Source organism: Varanus komodoensis, unplaced genomic scaffold (genome assembly GCF_004798865.1).
Source record: "Varanus komodoensis strain SLA01 unplaced genomic scaffold, ASM479886v1 scaffold2, whole genome shotgun sequence".
NCBI classification, from domain to species: domain Eukaryota; kingdom Metazoa; phylum Chordata; class Lepidosauria; order Squamata; family Varanidae; genus Varanus; species Varanus komodoensis.
This window is the reverse complement of record NW_025335568.1, coordinates 55,104,934-55,130,531: the sequence shown is the minus strand read 5'-3', so window position 1 is coordinate 55,130,531 and position 25,598 is coordinate 55,104,934. Positions and strand designations below refer to the sequence as shown.

General features: G+C 39.9%; 1 protein-coding gene across 7 annotated transcripts in view; it reads left to right on the top strand.

The window, feature by feature from the left end:
* The window catches only part of THADA (THADA armadillo repeat containing), a 160,936-nt gene that overhangs the window by 97,451 nt on the left and 37,887 nt on the right, over nucleotides 1-25,598 (top strand). For all 7 annotated transcript variants that reach the window (XM_044429404.1, XM_044429406.1, XM_044429407.1 and 4 more), the window contains 2 exons: nucleotides 3,407-3,575; nucleotides 21,348-21,463. In XM_044429404.1, the coding sequence (XP_044285339.1) occupies nucleotides 3,407-3,575; nucleotides 21,348-21,463 (285 nt within the window). The remainder of the gene's footprint in view (nucleotides 1-3,406; nucleotides 3,576-21,347; nucleotides 21,464-25,598) is intronic.

Here is a 25,598-nt window from a genome sequence, read left to right as displayed (position 1 = left end):
TCCACTTTAGCTTGCTTCCTCACTATGTTTTTATTCCTTCTCATGTCCGTGCTGCTACATTTATCCATGATTAATATACAAATCTGGAACTTGAGAGAAAGGAGAAATGGGCAATTTTCAGCTAGCAAAGTTTTAAGTCTCTTCCTTTCTTCTGCCACAATCCCACTCTCCCAAAGCTGTTTTTCAGGGATTCAGGAAACAACTATTCAAATAGAAATTGATTGTGATTAAGGGCAAAATCCTATGCTTATTTAGACATAAAAGGCTGAGCATTTCCCAGCCTTGCAGGCTAGGGAATGAGAGGGGTTGTTGGATTTGTGTGTGTGCCTAAATAGACATAGGATTGCACCCTAAAACAATTTAATAAGAGACAGCATGGTGTAATGGTTAAGAGTGCAGGTATGGGTCTCAGGTGTTCAGAGTTCTAGTTCCCACTCAGCCATGGACCCAACTGGGTGACATTAGGCCAGTCACACACACTCAGCCCAACCTACTTCACAGGGTTCTTGTGCAGGTATGACCGAGAGCAGGAAGAAGAAAATGATGTAAGCCTCTTTGAGCTCTCTAAAAGAAAAAAAAGATGGAATCTGGTAAATGAAAACAACTTGGGATTTACCCAGGGGCATAGAAGGTGGCCTTTATATCAGAGATGTCCTTTCAGTCTGGGAAAAACAAAGTAAACATCTTATTTCATGTGGGCGAGGAACTTACTCCCTTCACAGGCAGGCTCTTTTAACATTCTGAAAAGGGTTTACAATAAGTAAATATTTCCTTTGTGATTCAAAACTTGCATTGCTGTTAGAAATTACATCTTTAAACAAATTCATTGTGAAGAGAAAGATCTATAGGGAAAGTAATAAAGGCCCATATATATATTTTCTTCAGCAGCATAAATTTTCTAAATTCGACATTAGAAAGAAAAATTATATGGTAAGTCCTGTTTGACATATCCTTGTGTTTGCAGTATCACATACATTATTTAGAATTATGTTAGTTGAGTTACTTTAGATTGCATTTATACACACTGCCTCATATGTTATTTGCCATTATGTAATAAACAGTTATGAGTTTCTAAATGCTTATGCTTCTGTTTAAAATTATCTTCAATAAAACACAATAAATCAAGTTACTTGACCTGTAATCTGTATTTGATTATGTTACTAAAAGGAAACTAATGCAATTATATCAAATGGAATGCTGTTCTAGAGTTGGATGTGAAAAATGCTCTCTGAATCATGTTGTTGGAAAGTACCTTTTCACAAAATAACTGGCAGTCCCGAGCATTGGCACTGTTCCCATTTTCCATTCTTTCTCCTGAATTGAAGCCAGATTCCTTTGGGAAATCATCATTTGTAAAAGGTTGTGAACAGAAAGAGGGGCATTCTTAAGTGTACAGTTACTGCTAATTAGAAATGAAACATCTGCAACTATGTCAGGGTTAATTGTATTTGAAAAGAAACACTTATACACAAGTATTAATTCAGTTTAAAGAAAGCATGATGTGGCACAAACATAGGAGCATTTGCAGACAAATTATTTTGCATTGTTTTGTGGTTAAATGTTTAATTTTAATTCTTTCTACTACTGAGCTGCATATTTTATTTCCTCTAGAAATATAGTTTAAAGACCTTGCTAGATAACCTAATATATGGCATAATAAATGGAAGAAAGTAGTTAGGCTACAGTGAGGAGCTTTATGTCATAAACTTGATCTAACATTTATCAGGTTCTTTTGCTCTGTGACTTTTTCCAGTTTGTTTTCAATGCAAAGTATAGTTTGATTTTCTGTTGATATGGCATTGTGGATGTAGACCTCACAACTTAGGAATGAATTTCTAGAATATACAAAGTTCTAAAGCTGTAGTTTGCAGATGTAGAACTATTTTCAAATTCTGGAGAAGGGAAATTTTGCACCAGGGACACTTGTAGCTGCAGAAAAGCATGAGGCTTTAGGGACTCCTGCCTCCCTACCTAGTTTGCAGGAGAGCAATCCTTGCGGAATAGTCTCAGTCTGTTCCAGTGAGGAAGCACAATTTGCAGTATTTCCAAGGGGAATCATTCCTCAGGGAGATACACAGGGCAAGGCACACTTGAATTGTGCTGCTCTACACAGTTCTAGGACCGTCTCTGCCCCTTCAAATTTACAGTAGTTGTCCATTGAGGAGAGGGTCTTGAGCTGTCGAGATACCACTATTTATGACTAGGGGTTCCAGTGTGGCACCAACAGGCTCCACTCCACCTGCAAAGTCAGGCTCAGGTGGTTGCCTACATTCCATCTTCTACAAGTGGATGCAGGGATTCCTGAGAAGAAATGTCGTCCTTGCCAAAATACAGCTGTGGGAGGCAGGGCAGGTACCTTCCCTGCCATGCAGCCATGAAGCAGCAGGCTCCTGGGGGGAGGGGGGGCTTCCTCCTATGCTAATTTTCAGTGGGACAGATTCTTATACCATGTAAATGAATGGAGAAATAGGCCAATTTACTTGAGTGAAGATGAAGAGCAAGGAAAGCCAGGGCAGTGGTGGTTGGGGAGGGGGGCATACGTAGTTAAGGAGGAAAGTTCCCAACTTTCGGGGGGATTAACCTACAGACCCAAAGCAAATGATTTATGGTGGTGCCTGGCCTACTTTTTTGAAACGTTAGATGTGCTCACAGGTCCACAAAGGTTGGAGAAACTTGTTTTTAGAAACACAGTTGGAATCTGTTCAGTGGCAAACAATGTCTATGTATCTTTAAGCAAACAAGAATCATCTGGCTTCTCCTGCCCTGCATCCTTACTCCATAATGGGAAGGTCTACTTGCCTTTGCCCTCTTATTGCTTATATGACCCCTGGCCTGTAGCCATTCTTCATGCGAAGGGTGTAGGAGGATTATTTCAGGGAGGGATGATCCCTCCAGTCCTTCATAGGACATCAGGTAGGTTCAGCCACACCCCTGATACTAGGATCCTTGCACATAGCCATGTCCACCTGACATCATATGTTCTCTGGCCCAAGTATTCAGTGGTTCAGGGCCTAAGTTTGCACAGCTAGTTTTCTTGTTAGGAAAGCTCCATGCAGTGAAGCCAAGATGGACTAATTGCCATTGCTCTTCTAGTGGAGGAAGCATTCTTTGCCTGTGCAGCCTCCTTCCCACAATTGTAGAAATGGCCAGAGTGGGCAAAGTGAGCGTTAGTTAGTTAGTGTCAACATATGCTGAATTGTAAGGATGAAAAATGTAATAATCCATGTAGAGCTGTCATTATGGCACCCATATCAAGAAAGGTTCAGTACAAACAGTCAAGCATTATACCATTAATGATTATAAAGACTGAAGAAGGATTTCTCCATGGCTGAATTACCTGTTTGTAAAACACGCTGTGTATGAGTGGGATCTTAACAGATTCTTTTTCTTTCTGCCCCCTCCCCAGGTGTGGTCACTCACCTGAGTACCGCTCCCGTGAGTTGGCAGGCCGAGCTCTTGTTCCCTTTCTTATGGTAAACATGGTACCACAAACAGTGTCATCTTTGTTGGCTCAGCTTCCAGATTGCACTGATTCTTGTATACGACAGAATGCTGTTCATGGAACACTGCTACAAGTAAGTTTTTTCATTTTACTAAATGCCATGTAGCATCCATCAAGGAACACTTCACAAGTGTTCTTGGTTTTTCCCAAGATGATGGGCACAGGTGGTCTAAAGAACATTTATGTTCATCATGTTAATGCTGCTCTGCATTGCAGTCATGCTTTTAGTTCTCAGGAAGACATTATCAGATACCTGCCAAATAGTGGTAGGTAGCTGGGTGGGTGAAGTTCTGTAGCTTAGTGCAGAGCTCATGACTAGCATGCAGTAGTTCCCAGATTTAATTCCTGGGATTCCTTTGTTAGAGCTCACAAAGATCTAAACTCTCAAGAGGGCAGTGCCAAGAGGGCTAGATACATCAGTAATCAGCGATCAACAGCCAAGGATGGTCTGTGGTTGGTAGTAGATTGAAGGTCCTAGGCTCAATCCTTGGCATCTCCAGGCACTGCTAGTAAATTCCTGCCTAAAACCCTGGAAAACCTTGCCACTTAAGTGTCAACCATACTGGACTAGATGGACCAAGCGTCTGACTAATTATAAGGTAGCTTCTTAAGTGTCTGTGATCTGATATAGCTTCCTAAGTGTCTGTGATCAGTTTCTTAGCTTTCTATGTTGCTTTTAATCTGTTGCACACTTCAAGCTTTTTACAAGCTAGTTTTTAAAATGACCCAATACCTTTGAATGCAAATGCTCTTCTGCAGGGGAAATTGACATATGAATTAGGAGATAAATAATAACTGATAAAATCAGACTTTCTTTTGCCTATGTCAGGTTGAATTCTGTGTAGTTCACCAGCCTGAAATTTTATTCAGACCTACTGTTTATAGGAAACTGCTCATTCTGCATGCCACGTAGTTATTAGCCAAGGGTTTTGCTTTTTCTTAATTGTGCATGTGTCCTCCTTGGTTTCATGCCTAGCGATTTGGCACTTCCCCATGGAAGCTGATGTTAATAGTACAGTCATAACTTCATTAAGATTCTTTATTAACCCCCCCCCCCCAACAAAGACAAATAACAATGTTCAGGAAAAAATAACCTCTCAAACTGAACAAGACATTTATCTCTCTTGCAACTCTAATAATATTTAATGCCTACCTGCTTAATGGTGATTCAGGCTGAAAAAAATGAGTTAGGTATTCTGGACATGAATGGTAAAGTTCCAAACTGGCACTTTTAGGCAGCTATCGGAGGCTTCCAGCAGTGGCAGGGATGAGTCACCTTATGCTGTCAGCTCACAAAGCAGCTCATCTTCTCTCCTTGCTGGACATGGTTGCTGATTTGCTGAGCAAGGGGAAGATGAGATGATTGGGCAGAGCAATTAGCACAGAGGGTGCTGCAAGCAAAGGTAGGTTTGGCTGGGCATCCTCTCAGGGAAACTGAGCCAAACATGGCTTGTCCCCCTGCCTTCTTTTAGTACACATCCCAAGCAAGGATGGTGTGTTTGGCTGGCCCTGGATTTCCCCTGCCTACGGTCCCCCCACTCTCAGTCAGTGCAGCATCTGCAGGCACTGCAGCAAGCAAGGCTGTAGGGATGTACTGCATTAGAAACATAGAAACAGAGCAAGTCAGAAGGTGTCTGAGCCCTGGTTCCAGCATCTCGTCTGAGCCCTGGTTCTAACAGGCTCTGCTCATGTCATCCCCACTATGTGCATGCCCAGCCTATCCTTGAACACCCTCACCATGGGGCTTCACCACCTCCTGTGGAAGCCCATTCCATACCCAAGGGGTCCTAACTGTCAGCAAGTACTTCCTGACATCTAGATTGAACCTTGGTTCCCTGAGCTTTGCTCCATTGAAACGTGTCGTGTCCTCCTCTGCAGGGGAGAACAGGTCTCTACCCACCTCCGTGTGAAGCCCCCTCACATACCTATATGTCACTAACAGATCCCCTCAGAGTCTCCTCTTCTCCAGGCTGGAAAGACCCAGTTCCCGCAACCTAACCTCATACGGCTTTCCCTGCAATCCTGGACACCATCCTTGTGGCTCTGCGCTGCACTGACTCTAACCTGGCTATATCCTTCCTGTAATATGGAGCCCAGAACTGAACACAATACTCCAGTTGCGGGTGCACCAGAGTTGTACAGAGTGGCAGTAATACCTCTTTCGATGTAGAAGCCATACTTCTGGCTAAGCAGCCAAGGGTGGTGTTTGTCTCTTGACTAACACTTCACACTGCTGACTCATATTTAGCCTGCAGTCAACCAGTACCCCAAGATCCCTCTCCAGCCACTTGTCCCCTAACCTGTACTTATGACACCCATTCCTGTGCCGCAAGTGCAAGACCTTGCACTTATCCACATTGAACGCCAATCTGTTGTCCCCCACCCACTTCCATAGTCTATCCAGATCCTTCTGGATCTGCAGTGCCTGCTCCTCTGTTGTGGCCACTGCCTCCATGTGTGAATATGATCAGCAGACTGGTCACCCCCTCTTCCATTCTTGCATGCCATATAACCTGCAAGTGGTCTGGGAAAAGACAAGCCAGTGTCTGCTGAGTAGCAGCACCTCAACCCTTCCCAGGGCTTTGGGAAGCTGTGCATAGAGGTGTATCAGAGGTAACAATTTGGCCCTTGGGATCAGGCAGAATGTCCCTGGGCTTCCATTGTCCTATAGAAATTGGTGACCCATTAATCATACGAGGTACCCACTGCCACCCAGTGTTTCTATCTAGAAAAAAGGGATCCATAGTGGCTATGGATATGGAGCCAAAAAGGTCAAAATTAGTTTTCACAGAAGCCTTTTTTAACACTATTTTGGAGTTCCAAAGCTGCTGCAGAGACCTTAATATTTGTTTTTGAGACTAATTGGGTGGGGTCCCTAGACCTCAGTTGCACACCCCTGGGTATATAAGAAAACGTAAGAACTGGCTGAATTGGAATATGAAACTTTCACTTTTACTCCTTACTTCTGGTTTGCCTTTCTCTTCTTTTATGGAAATCTGAAAGACAATTGGAGGGCATTTGCAAGACATGTCTATTTTTATTATCTTGAATCTGCGCATGTCTTCCAACATATGCTAGCCTACTTTTCTGCCCTGAGTTCACTACAATCTCTTTTTCATAGCACATCCTCCCTCCCTGAATTTTTCTTTATGTTAGCAACTTTAGGCTTCAAAGGAGAAGGGAGGAACTCCCTAGACAGTGGACCTCAGCTCTTCCTTTTCTACTTGATGTATGAGACACAATGTTTCTTCTGTCAGTACTGTATACAGTGGCTTGCAGACCATCAATAATTTTTGCTCCGCTTACTGGAAGATAGCAGTTCCTTTTGACTTAATTTTATTTTAGGTGAAAGTATTTTGGGGGGTAAAAGTTGCATTCATCTGAAAGAAGCAAATCTCGTTTCCATTATCAAATAATAATGTTTTTGTAAATATGTTTGATCTATAGTACACACTGGCAAGTACATTGAGGAAGAGAAACTTTAGTGCACTCAGAGGATGGTAAAAGTACTGTATTACTGGAAGGTGTTCACTTCTAGCATGGGGACAATGCATGTTGGTTGTGATTAAGGGTCAGAACTAGAACTCCAGCCTTTTTACAGATTTATATTTCTTCTTTAAGAATAGCAATCCTATCCAACAGATACAACAGTTTACAATAAAAAGCTTCATGCTCTCCATTCCCCTCCCTCGAAATATCCTGATACAGATCAGTGGGCTCTTTGTGTGTGCACAAGCATGCACATCTGTACAGCACCTGGCCCCTAAGCTAGCATCATGTGAAAACTTCAGAAGGTTGTGCACCCTGCTCTGAAAGACTGGCTTTGTGTAGCTCTTGAGGAGGTGAATGCCACAATTGTCAGGTGGCCATTGACATCTCTAGCCCTTTTCACCCTTGACTTCACCAGTGATAAGGCAGAGAGTAGGGCCTTCAAGTGGGGCCTTTAATAACTGTGTAGATCCCTGTGGGTACAGGCAGACCTTAAAATAGCCTGGTCTTAGATAATTCCCAATATTCCTGACTATTGGGTATATGGCATGAACTTCCATCCCTTATTTAGGACTTTACAAATTAAGGGAAAAGAAGGGTAAAAGTGTGATATAAGAGCTAGGATGATCAGCCTATGGACCTCTGGATGTTTTGACTTTCACCTCCCAATACCCTTTACTATTAGTATCTAGCGGGCTGCCCCCAACCAAGATAGATGGTAGGAGAAGGATAGAGGAGAATTCAAATACAGTTTTGGGGGTGGGTTGTTGGGAAGGAATGACATAAGCGAAGAAGCTAGAGGAAAAAGTTAATATAATAGAGATGATGGGAAATAGTAGGAGTGGGAAAACCATTTTGATAAGAGTTTGGAAGGAACAGAATCAAAGAGTTATTTTTCTAGTAACTTTTGTGATATAGTTGAGCTTCTAAGCTTTTCTTTCACTTAAAATATAAATTACAGCAGATAAAATGTATGGCCAAACCACTTAACGATTAGCTTTTAATATGATCATGCAATTTTTGATTTGTCAAATAATATCAAAAGTGTTCACAGCATGTGTGTTGTATCATGTATTGTATTACTGTAATTTAATTCTGAGGACATTTTCAATTATAGTTTTTTTGCTGAGCTTGTAAAAATGAATTAATCCACTGGTGATAATTGAAAACAGTAAATAGATAGTTTTCATTTTTCATGCTGGAATGATTTAATAATTACTGGAGAAAAACTGGGAATTAATTTTTAACAATAAGAATGGAAAACTGTAGTAATTTATAAAACTGATGGAATGCCTGCGAAAAGAGCTCCCTATCCTGTGTCTCAGTAAAGTATTAGATTCTTCAGAATAATATCTAAAAGTTTTGGATGAGCAGTTTAGAAATATAATCAAGTATAATCCCCATTGTTGACAAGCTGCCCTGTATTATATGCTGCTAAATCAAATCAAACTGGCCAATCAAATTATTACTTTGGCCAATACTACATACATATGGCTATGGTCTTGGGCCAGGTTTTGTATTTGTTTTGGTATTTTACAGCCCTGAAGCAGTTCTCAGGGACCCCCTCTGTAAAAATACCAGTGAGAAACGCAGGAAAACAGGGAAACAAGTATCAATTCTTGTTACAGTGCAGTACTTCATGAAGAGAACATATGTTATCCCAGCTTTTGATCAAAGTAGAAGCATAAGTAGAAACACACACTGAGAGCCAGTGTAGTGTAGTAGTTAAGAGCATGGGACTGGGACTCAGATGATCTGGGTTCTAGTTCCTGCTCAGCCATGGAGCCAACTGGGTGACTTGGGGCCAGTCACAGGCTCTCAGCCCAACCTACCTCACAGGGTTGTTGTTGTGGGGATAAGATGGAGGAGGAGGATATAAGCTGCCTTGAGCCCTTTGTAGGAAAAAGGCAGGATATAAATTGAAAAATAAATAAATAAAATAATTTGTTTTCTCAAAACATGCTCATTATGGACTTCTCATTTTGAGTCTAAGTTATAATTTTGTAAGAATTTGGTGAGGCCTTTACTATTCCAAATCATGTAAAGCAAATATTGCTACTTTAGGACATGTTCTTTCACAGAGTCCTGGTGACCTTCAGAATCTACTTGTGTATCAGATCATGGGCATCTGTTGGATGAATGTATATCCCCCATCTCCAGTGTCAGCACTATAAATTGAATGATGTGTTGCCAGAGTGTTTTAAGAGAATGCTTAGAAAGCTTCTAGGAATATTTTGGAAACATTTCATGGATTCATGAAAACAGACATTTCTGTGGTACCTTTATGATGAGCAGAATTTTCAAAAAGAAAATAGGGTCTTCTGTTTTTCTTCCTAAAGCAATGACGGGCACCCCATGGCCAGTGGGTCAAATTCAGCATGCAGAGGTTCTGAATTTTGCCAGCAGTGAAAACTCTGCCAGGCCCACTTGCCAGGCTTGTCCTTCATTTAACTACAATATACATGTTTCATAAGAAATCATTTTTAAAAATTAAATGAAATCATTATGGGCACAATCCACCTTGAAGCTATAATAACTGAACACACAGGATAGAACTAGTTTTCCTGTGCCACTTCACTTTTGCAGCTAGAGAAATCCCTTGAAAGTAGAACTGATTTCTTGATGGATCTGGGAGTAATTTTATGAAAAACAGCATGACTGGGAGACAAGGTTTATTGGACTGTTCAACATCTTATAGCAAGAGCTTGCATCTTCTATGAATATCCTCCATATAATATGTATTGCAGCCTATAACTTGTGCAGCAGATTTCTCTGTTAACTGCCTTGTCCCTTTAGAATAGAAATATTGCTCATTATGTATTACTTCTCTTGTTTGACTTGGCAGCAGCATTTAAAGCTTACTACTTCATGGCTGATTTATAAAGGCTGATATTGTGAATGAATGTTATAGTACCTAGAGATCAAAGCAGTAAAACCACTATAATTAAATATTTTTCCTTGCAACTTCCTTGCAGCTGCTTCTCTTCTTAGCTCAGTTTTTATTGACTAAGATAAGCTTTTCTTTGAAGTTGAAAAAGAGAAATATTACTGTCAAGTGTGGAGAAAAATGTTCACCTAAATAAAAATAATAATGGCTGTGTATCTATCCTTTGCCCTTAGGGTTACATTCTTATGCACAGTCTTTATATAACTGTGCACATATATTATGATTCCAATCTGTCCCAAAAGTTGGTCTTCCAAGCAGGTAATGCACAATCAAATATAGCAAAACTGCCCAGTTTAGGATATATGTGCATTGAGTATATGTACATGTATGAAGTATGAATAACAATGTGTTGGCTTGACTATATCCTGGGAAGCTTCCCTTCCATTGCTCCTTTGCTGATTGTTCTGTTGCTATGCTGGGCATACAGTTACTTTCTACAGGGTCTCTGTGCATCACATTTGTGGGCTTTTCCACCTGGGCAGAGCCTAGAGTCAAGGAAAGCTTCTGTAAATGAGCATTCATTTTGGGTTCTTGTCCATACCCTCACTTCATTTTTGACTGCCATTGCACTTAGACTGGGAATTGCTTCTCTCTCCCTTTACTGTGTATTTAGCATTCTATCTTGTGCTTGCCTTTCCATTCATTCACAACTTCTCTTTTCTGGAAAGCAATGGGCAACCTGTCAGCCACATGCAGCTGTTGGAAGCTGCATGTGCCAAAGTTGCTCCCCATTTTCCCCTTCAGAGAGGTGTGATTGTGCTGGGGAAGAGGGCACATGGGGAAGACACTCCCCAGTGTTCCAACAAAAGCCAAAGCAGAGGCTCAAAAACAAGAAAGAATGCAAAAACCCTAATAGTTCTCAGGGGTTAAATGATTTTATTGTGCCCCAGTTCCCTTCAGTACAGTAAGTCGTCTTCAGGCCATCATATACAACCAAAATCTGTGAAAGGCTAAGCTGGCTTAAAGAAATAGAGATTTTTTGTCTTGCTGTATGAATGAAACTCCCCATGGACCCCTTTCCCCAGGTCAAGCCCGCTTCTCACAGCATTCCAAACAGTTCTCCAAGGTATGTAATGGGAACTTCTTTCAATTTAGTTCACAATGTATGGAGAAATGTGCTGTGTGTGTATACATGCACACATACATCTATATTTATACACTTTATACACACACATGCATACATACATACAGAGGGAGAGAGAGAGAGCATTTATTTGTTTGCGTATTTAGGGGCTTTTGTTCTATTTACTATAGAGATATAGGCTCTTCTCTTAAATGCTGGGACACAATACTTTGTCATGTTATAACCCTCTTTTAAACAGGATTTGCAGAATTTTGAAGAGGTATGCCACTTCTTCAACATTATCTAACATAATATAGAGAGCTGAACTATCTATATTATTGAGAGTGCTTACAGACTCATCCTTTTGATTATGGGAAAGCCTGGGAAGGTTGCCTGGAATAGGCAGATGCCTTACATATGTTATCCAAAAGTCCTTGGAAGCTGCTGAGCATGCTCAAATATGTCCTTTGCTGCTGGGATACTTAGAGTTTGCAACAATTTCCAGAAAGGTAGCCATTCTAGTGTGTTGCAGCAAAGAGACATTGGGCCATCTTTAAGATGAATCCATTTATTATGGCATGATCTTTAGTTGACTTCATAGAAATTGTATTTTGAAATCCCTTATGGGTCAGCAAATTGGACTCCTGTTCTTATTAGCCCACTTTTAAACTTCTAGTAATATTCTATTGCAGGTGAGTTTGCCTAGGAAAGGGGAGATTGGCAGAGGCAGCTGGAGCTGAGCCACACCAGGCTTTATTTTTCTAAGCTTTTTTTTTTTTTTTTTGACAAGTCTTGGAAAGACCTTACTGATTCCCAAAGGAAGCTCACAAATACATACCTTGAACACTACCAGTTGTTGTATACATTGTCTATGTAGGTTAAGGTTAGAATTCCACAGTTTATTCAGGGCAAGGTTTAGTTGTAATAGTTAGAAACTTCCTCCAAGTTCATAAAACAAATCCAAGAACCCCAAGAATATTTTCTTTACCTAGACTAGCACTGTGTCTTAGGCAGGAAGCGATGTTCTGTTGGAGTTCCGGAGAATCCTGATTAGGACAGCATAGTTTGAATTTCCTGAACATGCCAGTAGTAAGGAAACATCATACCAAGTAGGTCCTTGAAATCTATCAGCAGCAAATTATGCAGGGTTGGTGAATTAGTGACCATCTAGATAATGTTGGACTAGTTCATCAACCTCAGTCAGCATGGCCACTGATGAGAGATTTTAGGAGTTGTAATTCAACCTCATCTGACAGGTTGACCACACTGACATAAATGATTGATAGATAACATGTGAGGAGGGCTACTCAGTGGGCAGCCTGAGTATAAACCTCTGTTGTTCCTAAGCAATTATATATGCAAAGTGGAGGGAAGGAGTAACTTTCACAATTAAAGCTCTATAGTTTGTGGGAAATACTAGTTTTACCTGAAAATAATTTGGTAATCCTAGGAATCAGGAATAGTAAGATTCTCTGTCAATAATTGTAAGCATTGAAGTTTTTCCAGTCGAATACTTTGTGAACTCAGAAGCCTATGCTCATACTGTGCAGGACAGGAGGAACAATCGAGATGATTTTCATTGACCCATCCTCCTGCCCTACATTTTTGCCAGGTGGGCTGTTTTGCCCAACTGACAAAAGCATTTGGAGATGGAGGGAAAGAGGTTGGCCTATCCTGTCTTCTCCCCACCCACCAAGAAGCCTCTTTACATTTTATTTTTTTTTCAAAAGCCATTCTCTGAAATCACCTTCCTAACTGCAGAGGCAGCCAGCATGGTCCTTTCCATGTCAGCTGCAAGGAGGGGACATACTGTAGTTCCCACTTCTGAGGACAGTCGGCTGTCTCTGCCTTTGCTTGTTGGAATCTGAAGTATCCTGTGGCCCCTTAGACACTCCCCTTAGTTAATTACTTCTAATTTCTACATCCTGTTAATATGGAAGGAAAAGTAGGTAAAGTGCACAAATCACTTTATGCAGACATGTGAATGAAACCATTTACCTGCAAATTTCTAGCAATTCGTTTTAGGAATCTTAGTGCATCTCTACAAAATTTGGAATCTCAATTTTTATAGTACTTCTGAATTTCATAAAGAAAATACATACATGCAAAATTAATGTTTTCAAAATGACATGAATGTTATTTTTTATCAACAGAAATAAGATGAATGGATTTTTAGCTGCTTCTGGGGAAGCACATTCTAATGGTTTCACTAAAATTGCTGTGCAATGTTAAAAGCAAAGCAAAGCACCATAATGTTATACAGCTAGTCTTAATGTTTACTTCACAGCATTAACACAATACTCATTAAGGTTGTTCATTTGATTATGCAGTTAGCCCTCAGATTGCCCTTACGTTTACCTTGGCTGAGAGGTTTGCAGTTAAATGCCACTGTGAAAATTACTGGAAAACATTAACATTAACATGTTATTGTAAGCTGACATGCTGAGCCTGATGGGAAGTTAAATTTATAAATAGTCTTGTTTGTATGCATAGGGTGAAAATCTGCTGAGTTTTAGCAACTGTTTCTATTATGTAGCTCATTCAGTTTCTGGGGCTTGCCTTTCGTTTGATGCTATCTTTATGTAATTGTGAGTGAATAATCTTTTGAAGAAAGCCATCAATAATGAGAACAAAAGAAATCTTGCGTTATCTAATATTTATTCACACACAAAATTGGTAAACCTTTCTATAGACATTGCTCCCCAAAGCAGCAGCAATAACAAACCAGTGTCATTTTTCATAGAGGTAGGAGAGATGAAAAAGGTATCAATTCCATCCACTGTGCAGGAGCCATAGCTATCCAAAATGTAATCCAGACAGCAATCTGCCATAGTTGAATAGAGAGTTGTTTCTTTCCATTCCGCAACCCAAAGATAATAGTGTAATTTGTCCTCCCTAACATTATATGTGATGGTATATCAGGTATTAAACAAGAGTCAAATACCACCAGTGGGTTTCCCAGAGAGAAATATGCCTGCCTGTGCTACCCAACAGCTTCTCTCTAGTTGATACAGTCCCTTATACCAAAGAAGAGGACATCCTGTGCCCAAGATATATGAATTTCTTTTAAGCCACAAGATATATCATTCATAAATGTTGTTCAGTTGTAACTATCCAAACAAGTGTGTTTTTCCTAACTATTTAGATTTTCTCTTATAGTTATTCAGATAAGCAAATATCCAGATCATGAAAAATTAAATTCTATAGTAGCTAGGAAATTAAGGAACAGGGAAATGAGTGGTTTTCATTGTGGTATGTATTTCCTGAGTAAATGTTGGATGCCAGATGCTGCAGTTAATAACATCAGATCAGATCAGATCAGATCAAAGATGCATCTACTGTGGTATCCCATTTCATAGTTTATCCACAAGCCAGGCATGAAGGCAGTAAGTCTCACCCACTGGGTTGTATTCAGCTGTACCTCTGCACCATCAAAATCTGCTTCAGGGGACTAATAAACCCTCTGGAGTAAATTTTCAGGTGGCATGGAGGGCTGCAGAGGAGAAGGGATAAATTGCTGGATTTTAACCAACTGTTCCCCTTGTTCACAGCCATTGGTATTCATCTATCTATCTATGTATCTATCTAATGCATTTCAGGATGGTATACAACAAGCAAGAGATGAAAATGGCACAGCATCCAGTAATTCAATAATATAAAACCAATAAAACATTAAAATAACGGGAAAATAAAAGTTTTTCACCTGGCGCTGAAAAGAAAAGGCATTGGCGCCAGGCAAACCTCTCTGGGGAGCTTATTTCATAATCGGGGCACCACCACAGAGAAGGCCCTCTTCTGGGTAACTGCCCTCCTAATCTCTTTCAAGGAGGGCTCCCAAAGAAGGACCTCCACCTCAGATCTCAAGGGGCAGTGAGGCATATAGGGAAGGAGGTGCTCCTTCAGGTATCCAGGACCCAAGGCATTTAGGGCTTTATAGGTCTTCACCAGCACCTTAAATTGGGCCTGGACTTCAATTGGCAGCCAGTGTAAGTTTGTAAAGGACCAGCGTTATATGTGAATACCTGCTGGTCCCCATTAACATCTTGGCAGCTCTAGTCTGATCCAACTGAAGTATCCAGACTGTCTTCAAGGGCAGACCCCTGTAGAGTGTGTTAAAATAGTCCAGTAGGGAAATTACCAGGGTGTGGGTCACTGTTGCAAGGCATTGCTCAACCAGGTATGGGTGCAGTTGGTAAATCAGCTGAAGCAGAAGAAAAGCACTCCAATGGCAGTATCTGCTGTCTTGGTTACTGCGGTTTCACTTAACCCAGGTTGATGATTAGTCCTCCACATTCATGGGGGTTAGGGGTGCAGGACCCCCATGAAAGTGGAAAAACCATGAATATCTCTAGGGGACTATACACTCTGGAGATACCACACTCTGTGTACTTGCTGTTTTTCTCTAGAGATATTTGCAGTTTCCCCATTTTTCAGGGGTTCTGTGCCCCTAAGCCCCATGAATGTAGTGTCCACTACTATCTGCAGTTTCAGGCATCCTCTGGGAGGTTTGGAACCTATCCCTCTGGATATGGAGGTCCTGCTGTATTAGGAATCTTATACCTAATAAACTATAGACCCAAGCTGGCTGCTTTTTTTTTTTTTTTTTGGCTAAAAGTGCTGTTTTGCATTACTGCTCTTTTACTAACAGCTCCTCCCATTCTTGCTTGTCTCCACCTTCCAACAGTGCTGCATTTTTGCTAGCTTACTATTTTCACAGTGTTTTGTTTCAGCTGTTGAATATCTGTATTTTTCCAGGAAATCAAATAAATTTTCTGTGCTAAAAACCTACAGTATAGAATGATGTCAGCATGTTTTTTCTCCTCCAAGAATAACTGTGCTGAACAATTACAGTATTGTTTCATCCTTCCAGCTAGGAATGTGAATATTTATATCATATACTTTACTCTTGCAAACTGGCTAGTGACCTACAAGCAGAAGATTTATAGTTCCAAATTAGCTCCAGGGAAGGAATGCTTGACTTTCTCTAATGCACAGAAAGACAATTACATAAGCCAGGAAAGTTTTTAAATTATCTGAAGGCTAAAAAGCTGTTTCTCTATGAAATTATTTGAGGGAATAATGCCAACTTCCTAATTGCTAATAATTTTACATATGCATGCCTTGCTATCTTGTGCTTATATTAAAGCTGCATGCTCCTTTTATTATGAGCTCCAACAGAAGGAAAAATACTACTTCTATAAATTAGTTGTGCTGTTAGAAAACATTTGTTTAATAAATACAACTTGGATTATCACATTTGGACTGTAATATGTACTAACATGTTATTAGCACTGGCACACAAGTAAAACCATATCTTGGCAGTGTATTACGTTACAGATAGCATGCTAGTCACTTGATTTCCTGCTGTTTGACCACAAGAATATCCTTCATAGAGGATAGCTTACTTTTTTTTTTCTTCATGGTGTCATTTGTCAGTAAAAGCAAGAGTCCTGCATGGCAAAGCTGCTGCTACTGACCACCTATTAATCTTGCAGATGTGCCAAATGTAAGCAGTTATTAGTAGGAAAAACACTTCCTAGTAGGTTTTGCATGAGACTAGAACCAAGGAGACCTAGGTGTTGAACTTCCATCAGTTATGAAACTCATTAGGTGATGCTGTGAGTATGTGAAACTGGCTCATCCTATTCTTCACACAATAGTGTGAAAGCAGACAAACCTGGGATACAGGAAGGAACCAGGCAGGAGAGAGAAGAATGGGGAGAGGAGAGATCAAGGTGGAAAAGACAGGGGAAGTAATGCAAGGGAGGACTGCAACACTGAGCTACAAATTTTCCAGATAGAGAAACTGAAAAGAGACAGTGCAAGGAAACTGCTGAGAAAAACTGCAGAAAGGCCAGGGAAGATCTTTATAGTGTTTGGGTAGGAAGACAGGGTGAGGGGAAAAAGGGAGAAGAGACCGAGAGGGAAAAGCAGAGCTGGATAAAGGAGAAGGGCTTTTGAAACTGCGAGGAAGCAATAAATGGTAGTGGCAGCACAAACAGCCGATGGTGTAAGTCATTGACATAAGTGACCACAGCCCTTTTCCCAAATGGCATCAGACACCAGCTGACCCTTCTGCATCCCAGACTTCACTAAGTTCTCATGACAATCCTTGGGCAACAGCTCCTGCAGTCAGAGGTCAGAGGATCTAGTTTATTTTCTACAATCTTTGTAGTAGCATTTATCCAAGTGCACACATGAGTATCGTTTACTGGAATAGCATTATATCTTTCTTACAGAAAAATAATGATTACCAAGTGATTGGGACTACAGGGAGTAAGGTGTAACTACCTGGAAGGTGCAACTGAAAGTTGGAAACACCTTTGACACCAAGGTTGTCAGTGTGGTGGTTGAACATGGAAGTGATTTAATGAGGTAGCTTTGAGATGTCTGTGCCCCTGGAAATAGGCACAGTAGATTACGGCTTAAACAAGGAAAAGGATTCCAGTTCATAATGTGAATGTATAAAATTTAAAAAAATACTTGTGACAAGAGCTTTACTAAAAATGTGCATAGCTTAATAAACTTTGAGTCAACATAAGGGAATACTAATGTTAAATTTTTCATGAAGCAATCTTCTTTCTGTGCATGGTATTTTGCATTTACATAGGTATTAGGCAATATGAAGCTTTGAACAAGGCCAGTGTAAACAATTTAGTTTAGCAGAAGTTCTCCATGGAATCTTGCTCCCAGCATATCACAGATGAAAACAGAGGCACTTCTGTGTACATATATTATCTCTTTTCTCACTCATTGCCGGAGTGCTCCTTCATACTTTTGTGTGTTGCTAAAGGCTGTTCTCTGACTAAGGTGTGCTGTTGCATCCACAGCATGTCAAAAAGGACTCCTGTATGTGAATGGGACTTGGGCGAAAGCTGTTATACAGATGATAGCACTAATAACTGATCTGTGCATGAACTGTAATAGTTCCTTTTAGACAGTTATACCCCATTTTTTGTCTTTGTCTCTAGTAAATCACTGCCCAGTTCTACCCCCGAGGAGATGTTTGTGATGTCTCTTTAAAACTTAGTGTGTGAGAGAAAAAAAAGGGGGAGAGAAAGCAAAAGCAAGTGAGCAAGCATGGATTCAGGTTTCAGCCCCCTCTTCTCACTGGCTAGACCTTAGTGAGAAAAATATATCTTAAGTCTTGTAAGTAGACTCTAGGATGTATACTGAAAAATGCATGCAACTGGAATACATAGTACCAGTGACAACTAGTTCTAACCTACAACATCCATAACTCCTCTGCCACCCAGATTTTTGTCCACTTCAAAACTGTTGCTGAATAAGTTTGAACCCAGACATCCTATATGTGTAATAGGATCCATTGCAAGACTAAATATGCTAAAATGTGTATTTTTTTAAGGACAAAACTGTTACAACTAATGTATTAACACATCCAGCTTCATGTGTTTGGTGGACACATTATTATCATTACAGTGAATTTATATCCCTACCCACCTTCTGAGAAATCCAGGGCAGCTTACACAGCTCCATGTTATCCTCACAACAGTCCTGTGAGGTAGGTTAGGCTGAATGAGTGACTATCCCAAAATCACTCAGTGAACTTCATGGTTGAGTGGGGACTCAAAGCCAGATCTCCCACATTCCCAGTCTGCACTCTGACTACTTGGAAAACAACAGAGATGCAATGGAGAAGGAGGCTGGAGGTACTTAGGCTGTGGTCTCTGGTATGAAAGTAGATGTTATAGAAACAGAGTGAGTCAGAAGGGGCCTCCCGGGCCATCTAATCTCACTTCCGGCACTAGCCGGCTCCACTCATGACATGCCCACCATGTGCATGTCCAGCCTGTCTTTGAACACCCACACCAATGGGGCCTCAGCGACCTCTCGTATTTATTTATTGACCTCTCGTGAGGTCAATGAATGAGTATTTATTCATTGAAATGCTGGAGATAATGCCTGCCTGATTTAGAAAAGTGGGAGGAGTGGGGAAAACTCAATATTCATTGATTTTGTTACTAATACCCCACCTGAGAGCTTTAAGTTTTGGAACTTCTGATGCTCTATTACTTGGCTTTATGATGTGACTTGTGGGGCAATTCCTGCAAGGGGAATGGCACATTTTGCAATGGGTAAATCCTAGCAGATCCAGCTAATGGCTTACAAGGAGCCGAGATAGATTCCGACTCAGCTGATAAAGCTCATTACATAATTTTCTATGCTGTTTTAGCATGTGAAAGATTAAAAGGGACCACCAGAACTCAAAGGATAGTTAATAACTGCAGCAATGAGTAGTGTGTTTAATGAAATGGAGAGTGTCCGTGGCTTTTTATGCCAGAAACAAAGTTAATCTTTAAAATTCCATAAGATTGTGTTGTTTCTGTCAACACGTATCTCCCTCAGATAAAAACTAAAGATCTGAGGGGCAACAAGTATTAGCTTTAGGTTTAATCTGGAGTTGCAAGAATAAAAGGCTAATTGGTAGTAGAAGGTGAATAAAGAGAACACTATAATGGTTCCTGAATGGATTTATTGAAGATGCAGGTTTTGGGAGCAGGCTTGCGAGAAATGACTGTGAAAGACAGGCTGCAAAAGATGTACAGAGTGTGGCATGGCAGAAGGCAGAAACATGGGTTCTAGCAGGAAGTCACAGTTTCTTTCAGATGGCAAAAACTGTTCTGCCATGGTCATAATTTCATAGAAGTAATAAATCTTGAGAACAACTACACATCTTGGTTTATGTTTCCTCTTACTAGTCAACGTTCACTGAACTAGGAAACCAGTTTCTGTTTTTTTGTGGTTTATTTGTTACTTAAAGCTGTTATTCCTGGTAGCTTATCCATGTACACTCACCATTTTGGGTTTCTAACTTTTGATGAGGAAACTACAAATCTCAATTTCAGGATGGTCTTGTTAGTGTTTTTAGTAAATGATGCTCATGCAGTCTGGATGGTACAGCTGAAAGAAGACACTGTTATTTTCAAAAGTGAAGCTGAAGCAAAAGTCAAGCATGATTCACAAAAACACATTTGTTCTTTTTCCAAGTATGCTGAGTAAATGTGGATTTTATTTACACATCCATCAACAAGTTGTCGTTTCAGTTAAATTGATTTTTTTTTAAAAAGGTGTTTATGACTTTGAGCTGGTACAAGCATAGAATGCGCTTTAGGAGTAAGGTCTTGTGAACTTGTGTGATCTCCTCACCCAACTGCCCCCTTTAAACAGGGTTAGTGTTCTATGTGAGGATTGATGAAAACATGTATTTCTAAATTCTCTTTGAGAATCTGGAGAAGAGGAGATGGTCTTAATGTTACAGCCAGCATTCTGTTCTATACAGTGGTTAGAGGATATGCCTGATTTGAGCTTCAGTTATGCTACTTCCAATATAGAATTCACTTGCAGGATATAATGGGGTGATATCTCTTTCCGGTTTCCTTTATTTCTGGATTGTGCTTCAGCACAGATAAATATGAGATGCAATTCCTAATTCCTTTCCCAGAAAGCATTGTGTTTCATGTAGTTTAGTACTCTTTTGGCAGACTGTGCTGTCTATGAAGCGACTTTGAAGATTTACTGGTAGATGTTGCAATTTTGACACTTCCTCCTTAAAGATTTTAAAAATAACAACTGATCTAAATAACAATATAAAATAAAATGCAAACTTTTATGTGTAGTTATTAAGGCTGATTCTTGGAAAAAAAGAATTGTATGCGTGCTACAATTAATGTTTTCTTTCACATTTAGGTCTGCACACCCTTTAAAACACTGTGAAGGGTGGTCTATTCATTACTTAAATGTGGAGAGTGTGTGCAAAAATCCATGCATATATGCTTCCTGCTTGAGTGTTTATGCAAAATGTGAAAATGAAGTGAAGCTGCCATTTCTGACTTTAGGAAAGTTCATATATATCCAGCAATGACCAAAAAATTTCATTGGAGATGTACAATGTTCATACAAATAATCCCAAATAACTTTATAAATGTTACTTTCTTTTGAGATAATTTATACTATACAAATGACATATTCAGAATGACTATCTTAGTAAATATAGTACCTTTTTGTTTCTGGTATAAATTGTCATGCTGTTGATGTGCTACAAGGTTGTCTTTATAATATTTCATATTATGGAAAGTGAATGCTGTTGAAAAGTAGGCAATCTGTTCAATGAGGTATGCACTAGTGGAAGACACAGTCCACTGACTAAGGATGTATCTTTAGACTTAATCCAGAGCCAACAAGCTCTTTCTGTACAAGTCGCAGAGGGTCATTCTGCAGGTGGCTAGGTTCTTTTCCCCATAGAGTTATTTTTGAACACAGTCAAAAGCTGAGGAACTGGATATTTGGAAAATATTATCACAGCAGTCTGCAACTTTTTTATTTAGGTCTTTCACTTGCTGCATTCCTACTTCGACTCCAAACACAGGGCTAATTCAGACTTTCTGCAAGGCCTGGGCAATATCATCACTTGTATTGAAGCCAAGCTGTGGTTGGCTAAGAGGTAAGTTAAAAAACCAAATTTATCTCAGGTCGATAATGCATTGTTCAGTTGAAATATTTGTGTGGGCAATGACATAACCCTACCAGTGTTATGAATAACTTTTAGTTTGATTAACGAACCATATTGTGGGGTCGGAGTAGGGTGTTCTCCTTCAAAGTATGGAAAAAGTGTTATTGTGAGATAAGGGGTGCAGGCAGCAGGCAACTAAAGCTGGAGCCCTGGGACCAGAGTGCAAATGTAGGGTAGAGTCTGGCAGCAGGTTCAGAGGGCCAGAAGCAAGAGGTACAATTGCTCCTCAGCTGTTCCCTGCAAGTAGCTGCAAAGGTGTTTCTGGTTCTGCAGGCACTTGCAGGCTTACTCAGGCCCTGATTCTGACAGTTATGGTTATGATTTTTTTGCTCTTTTTCAAATACTTCTGTTGCCATGCCAAATAATTAATTCTCATTTATGTAAATAAAGATGCCTCTCTAGCTCTTTGTTTTTTCCTGTCAGTTGAAATACAAGGGCAAATTTCTCTCTCAGAAGTCAGAGGAAGTGAAATTCTAGTATTGGAAGAGCCAAAAAAGCCCAAAATATGACAGCTAACAGATACGATGACAGTTTCAGGATACAACTCTATAGCCATTTTGCTGTTCTTGGCAGAAAAGTAGGGCTGAAATAAGTCACACATTTACTTGGAAGTAAGCCCCATTGAATTTCTGTAGGACTACTAAGTAAACATATATAGAATTGAGTGTTAGTATCACATATAAGTGTTTTTCAATTATTGAAGCTTTCTGCCTCAAGGCGTTCAACATGATTGAATACATTGGATTAGGCATTCTGACAAGACACAGTCCACTTCAAAGGTGATCTACAGTGGTATCCAACAGAGCACTTAACACCAACACCAATTTTCCTATGCCCTGCAGATTCCTTTCCCTGCATGCCTATTGTTTATGCAAGGGAAATTTAATGCATCTGGATACAACCTGAAATGAAGGAAGGAGGGAAGGAAATTAATTAGTGGATCTGCAAAAAGAAGCTGTGCCACTTCCTTTCTTTCCGAGAATTGAGTATTTCCACTCATTTTTGGGGCTTCCTCTAGGAAGTGGTGAATCTTGCTTTTGTGGTTGGTCCTACTTGCATAAAGGAATTGATGGGGGCCATCCTTTCTGAGATAAGAATGGTGCAAGCACCCTGGCTACCTAATACTATAACATTTTGTTCTGTCTCTTTCCACCCCCCTCTACTCACACTCTAAAATGGTATTTAACATGTATTTTTCTCTGTGTTTATACCTGTTCTGACCATCTCTATACATAGTTTGGCTTGTTTAGGGACATTGCTTGTGTTAATGGCAATACAAATAGAGTCAGTTCTCCCTGCCCTCTTTATGCAGCTTCTTTCCTCTTCTGTTTCTTGCTTTTTGGGTAAGGGTGGAGTGCAGCTTGGATTTCATTGAACCACATCATCATTTAGAATATTCTCTCCTCCAGCTCTTTAGCTGAATGAGTGACATATGCAGGCAGAATGAATCTTGGTAGCATGCTAGAACAAGGTTCTACCCTAAGGAAAAGAGGTCCTATATGGTACAAGTTTCACCAGCAGTGCAGGCAAGCAACCTCTTTCCTCAGAAGGAACAGAAACACTAACTGCATTATTTTTGTTCAACAGATCACAATATAGTTGTGTGATACAATTATGTACAGATACACATGCACGTGCGCGCGCACACACACACACACACACACTGTTGATCCAGCAGAGTGATGTCCTTAATATCAATTCCTCTCTGAAATTCATCTTGTGTCTGCATCACAATGAAAATTGTGTAACTGTCAGCAGACTAGAAATATGCAAATAAGGCCTAATTTTTTCACTTTCTGTACAGCTTCCTCTTGTACTCGCACGTGTGTGTGTAATGGAGACCATTAAGATACTACCAAGATGAGATTTGTATGACTATTAAAATATGTTGTATTCTGCTAAAATTATTAGTTAATGCTGTTCATCTTTTCTGTGAACAAATATTTATATTCACTAAATAGTCTTGCTGTAGCTCTACTGTTCACTTTTCTGACTAGCACATCCAGGAAGTGAAAAATATGTAACATATTATATTATATTATATTATATGTCTGGAGCTTTAAGAATACATAGAACGAATTAACACTAAGACTGAAAATGGGCTTATTCTGTATAAAAGTTAATATGTAGCTAGGCATGCATACCTTTATACTGCCTTTTCACTAAAAACAATACTTGGAAGCTCTTAGTTTTCCAAACATCTCTGCTTTGGCTTTTCCTTTTAACACTGTTTAAATGGAATGTAAAAATTAGCTTTATCTGAAAGTTTTTCTTAGAAGAAAATAACTAAGTTAAAAGGTATCTAATATATTAATCAACATGGTCTCTTAATGGTCTCCATGTGTCTCTCTCTCTCTCTCTCTCTCTCTCTCTCACACACACACACACACACACACACACACGAGTACAAGAGGAAGCTGTGCAGAGAGTAACTTTACCGAATGATTTTTGTGGGTCTTTGCTCTTTTTTTTCTTACAGTTAATGCTGAAATAATTGCCATGCACAGTTTATATTCTACTCAAGTACTACTTGGCAGCAACTGTAACAGTAAAGCACTTAATAACACAGAGAATATAATGTTCAAACCATGCTGAATTTGTACATACGATCTTCCTTAAACACAGTTTGTCCATCTTTGAATCATTGGGTCAGGGAGTTCCAGTATTCACGCAAACATGGACTAACAGGTTCAGGCAGTATGATATGATATTTTTCCCACTACTATTTACCACTTGGTTTGCATCTGTCTGAAACAATAAAAATAACAAATAAGATTAATCATGCAATAAAAACTATCATAAATAAAAACCAGCATACAATAAAAACAGTAGTCTAAAGCAGTTCAAAATAAAACTAACTAAATAAAAAAGGTAAATTACCCTTAAAAGGAACAGAGATATAGAATTGGTATTCTCCTTCAGGAGAGAATTCAACAGGATGGGTTCCACCACCAGGAAGGCCCTGTTAGGTCACAGCCTTGCCTTCCTCGAATTCAACATTTGGTGGGACAGTTCATATGGGAGAAGACATTATTTCAGACAGATTCTACCCATTTGTAGGATGGAGTCATGGCATGTGATCCTTCTGTTCACAGATTAACTACTTAGTAAAGTATCATCTGAACAGTTTTAGCACATACTTTGTAGAAGTTAAAAAAAATTAATAGATTAAAAAAAGAACTGCCACCCATTCTAAGCTTTAAGTCACAGGAATATTTCTTCAACACTTGTGTCTAAGTAATGCCAGGCAATTCTTTCATAGTACCTGATAGAACCCCTCTTGGATGCAAACCTTAGTGTGGTGAGGGATTTGAGTGTGTCAGAGAAACCAAGAGCAATGCTGCCAGGAGGTCAGAATGACTCATTAGATTGGTTCCCTAGTAGGATCACCCAAGGCTGAATGGTCAAAGTGGTAACTGAACTCTGGACTGACAGAATGACAAACCAGTAGGTACTAGTTCAACTCAAGCCAGAACTTTGCCAGGAAGCAAAAATGATGAAACTGAAGCTATCATACTTTGGGCATATCATGAGGAGTCGAGACTCATTGGAGAAGACAATAATGCTAGGGAAAGTAAAAAGCAGAAGAAGATCAAGTATGAGATGTATTAGACCTGTGAAGGAAGCTGTAACCTTGAGTTTACAAGAGCTGAGCACAACTGTCAAGGACACTACAAACTGGAGGGCATTTATTTATTTATTTATTTATTTTCTTTCCACCTTTCCTTCGTTGTGGAACTCAATGGGAGAAAGGAACTCCCATTTATGTTTTACCTTTCTCCCATTGTGGAACTCGATGTGGTTCCCAGGTGGTCTCCCCTCCAAGCTCTGGCCACTTCCAAACCTGCTTAGCTTCAACATGGTAGATGCCTTATGTGCCTTCAGACCATTTATTCATAGGATTGCCTTAAGCTGGGGATGACCTGATGTCATATAACGATGCCTGATAGAAAGCTACATGAGGAAAGGATTGGAGCATAATAAGTTGGGAGATGGGTTGGGAGACGGCTAGAGTGTAGGTGGAGGAAATCTCGGGATGAATCTGACCAAACACATTTAAGAGCTC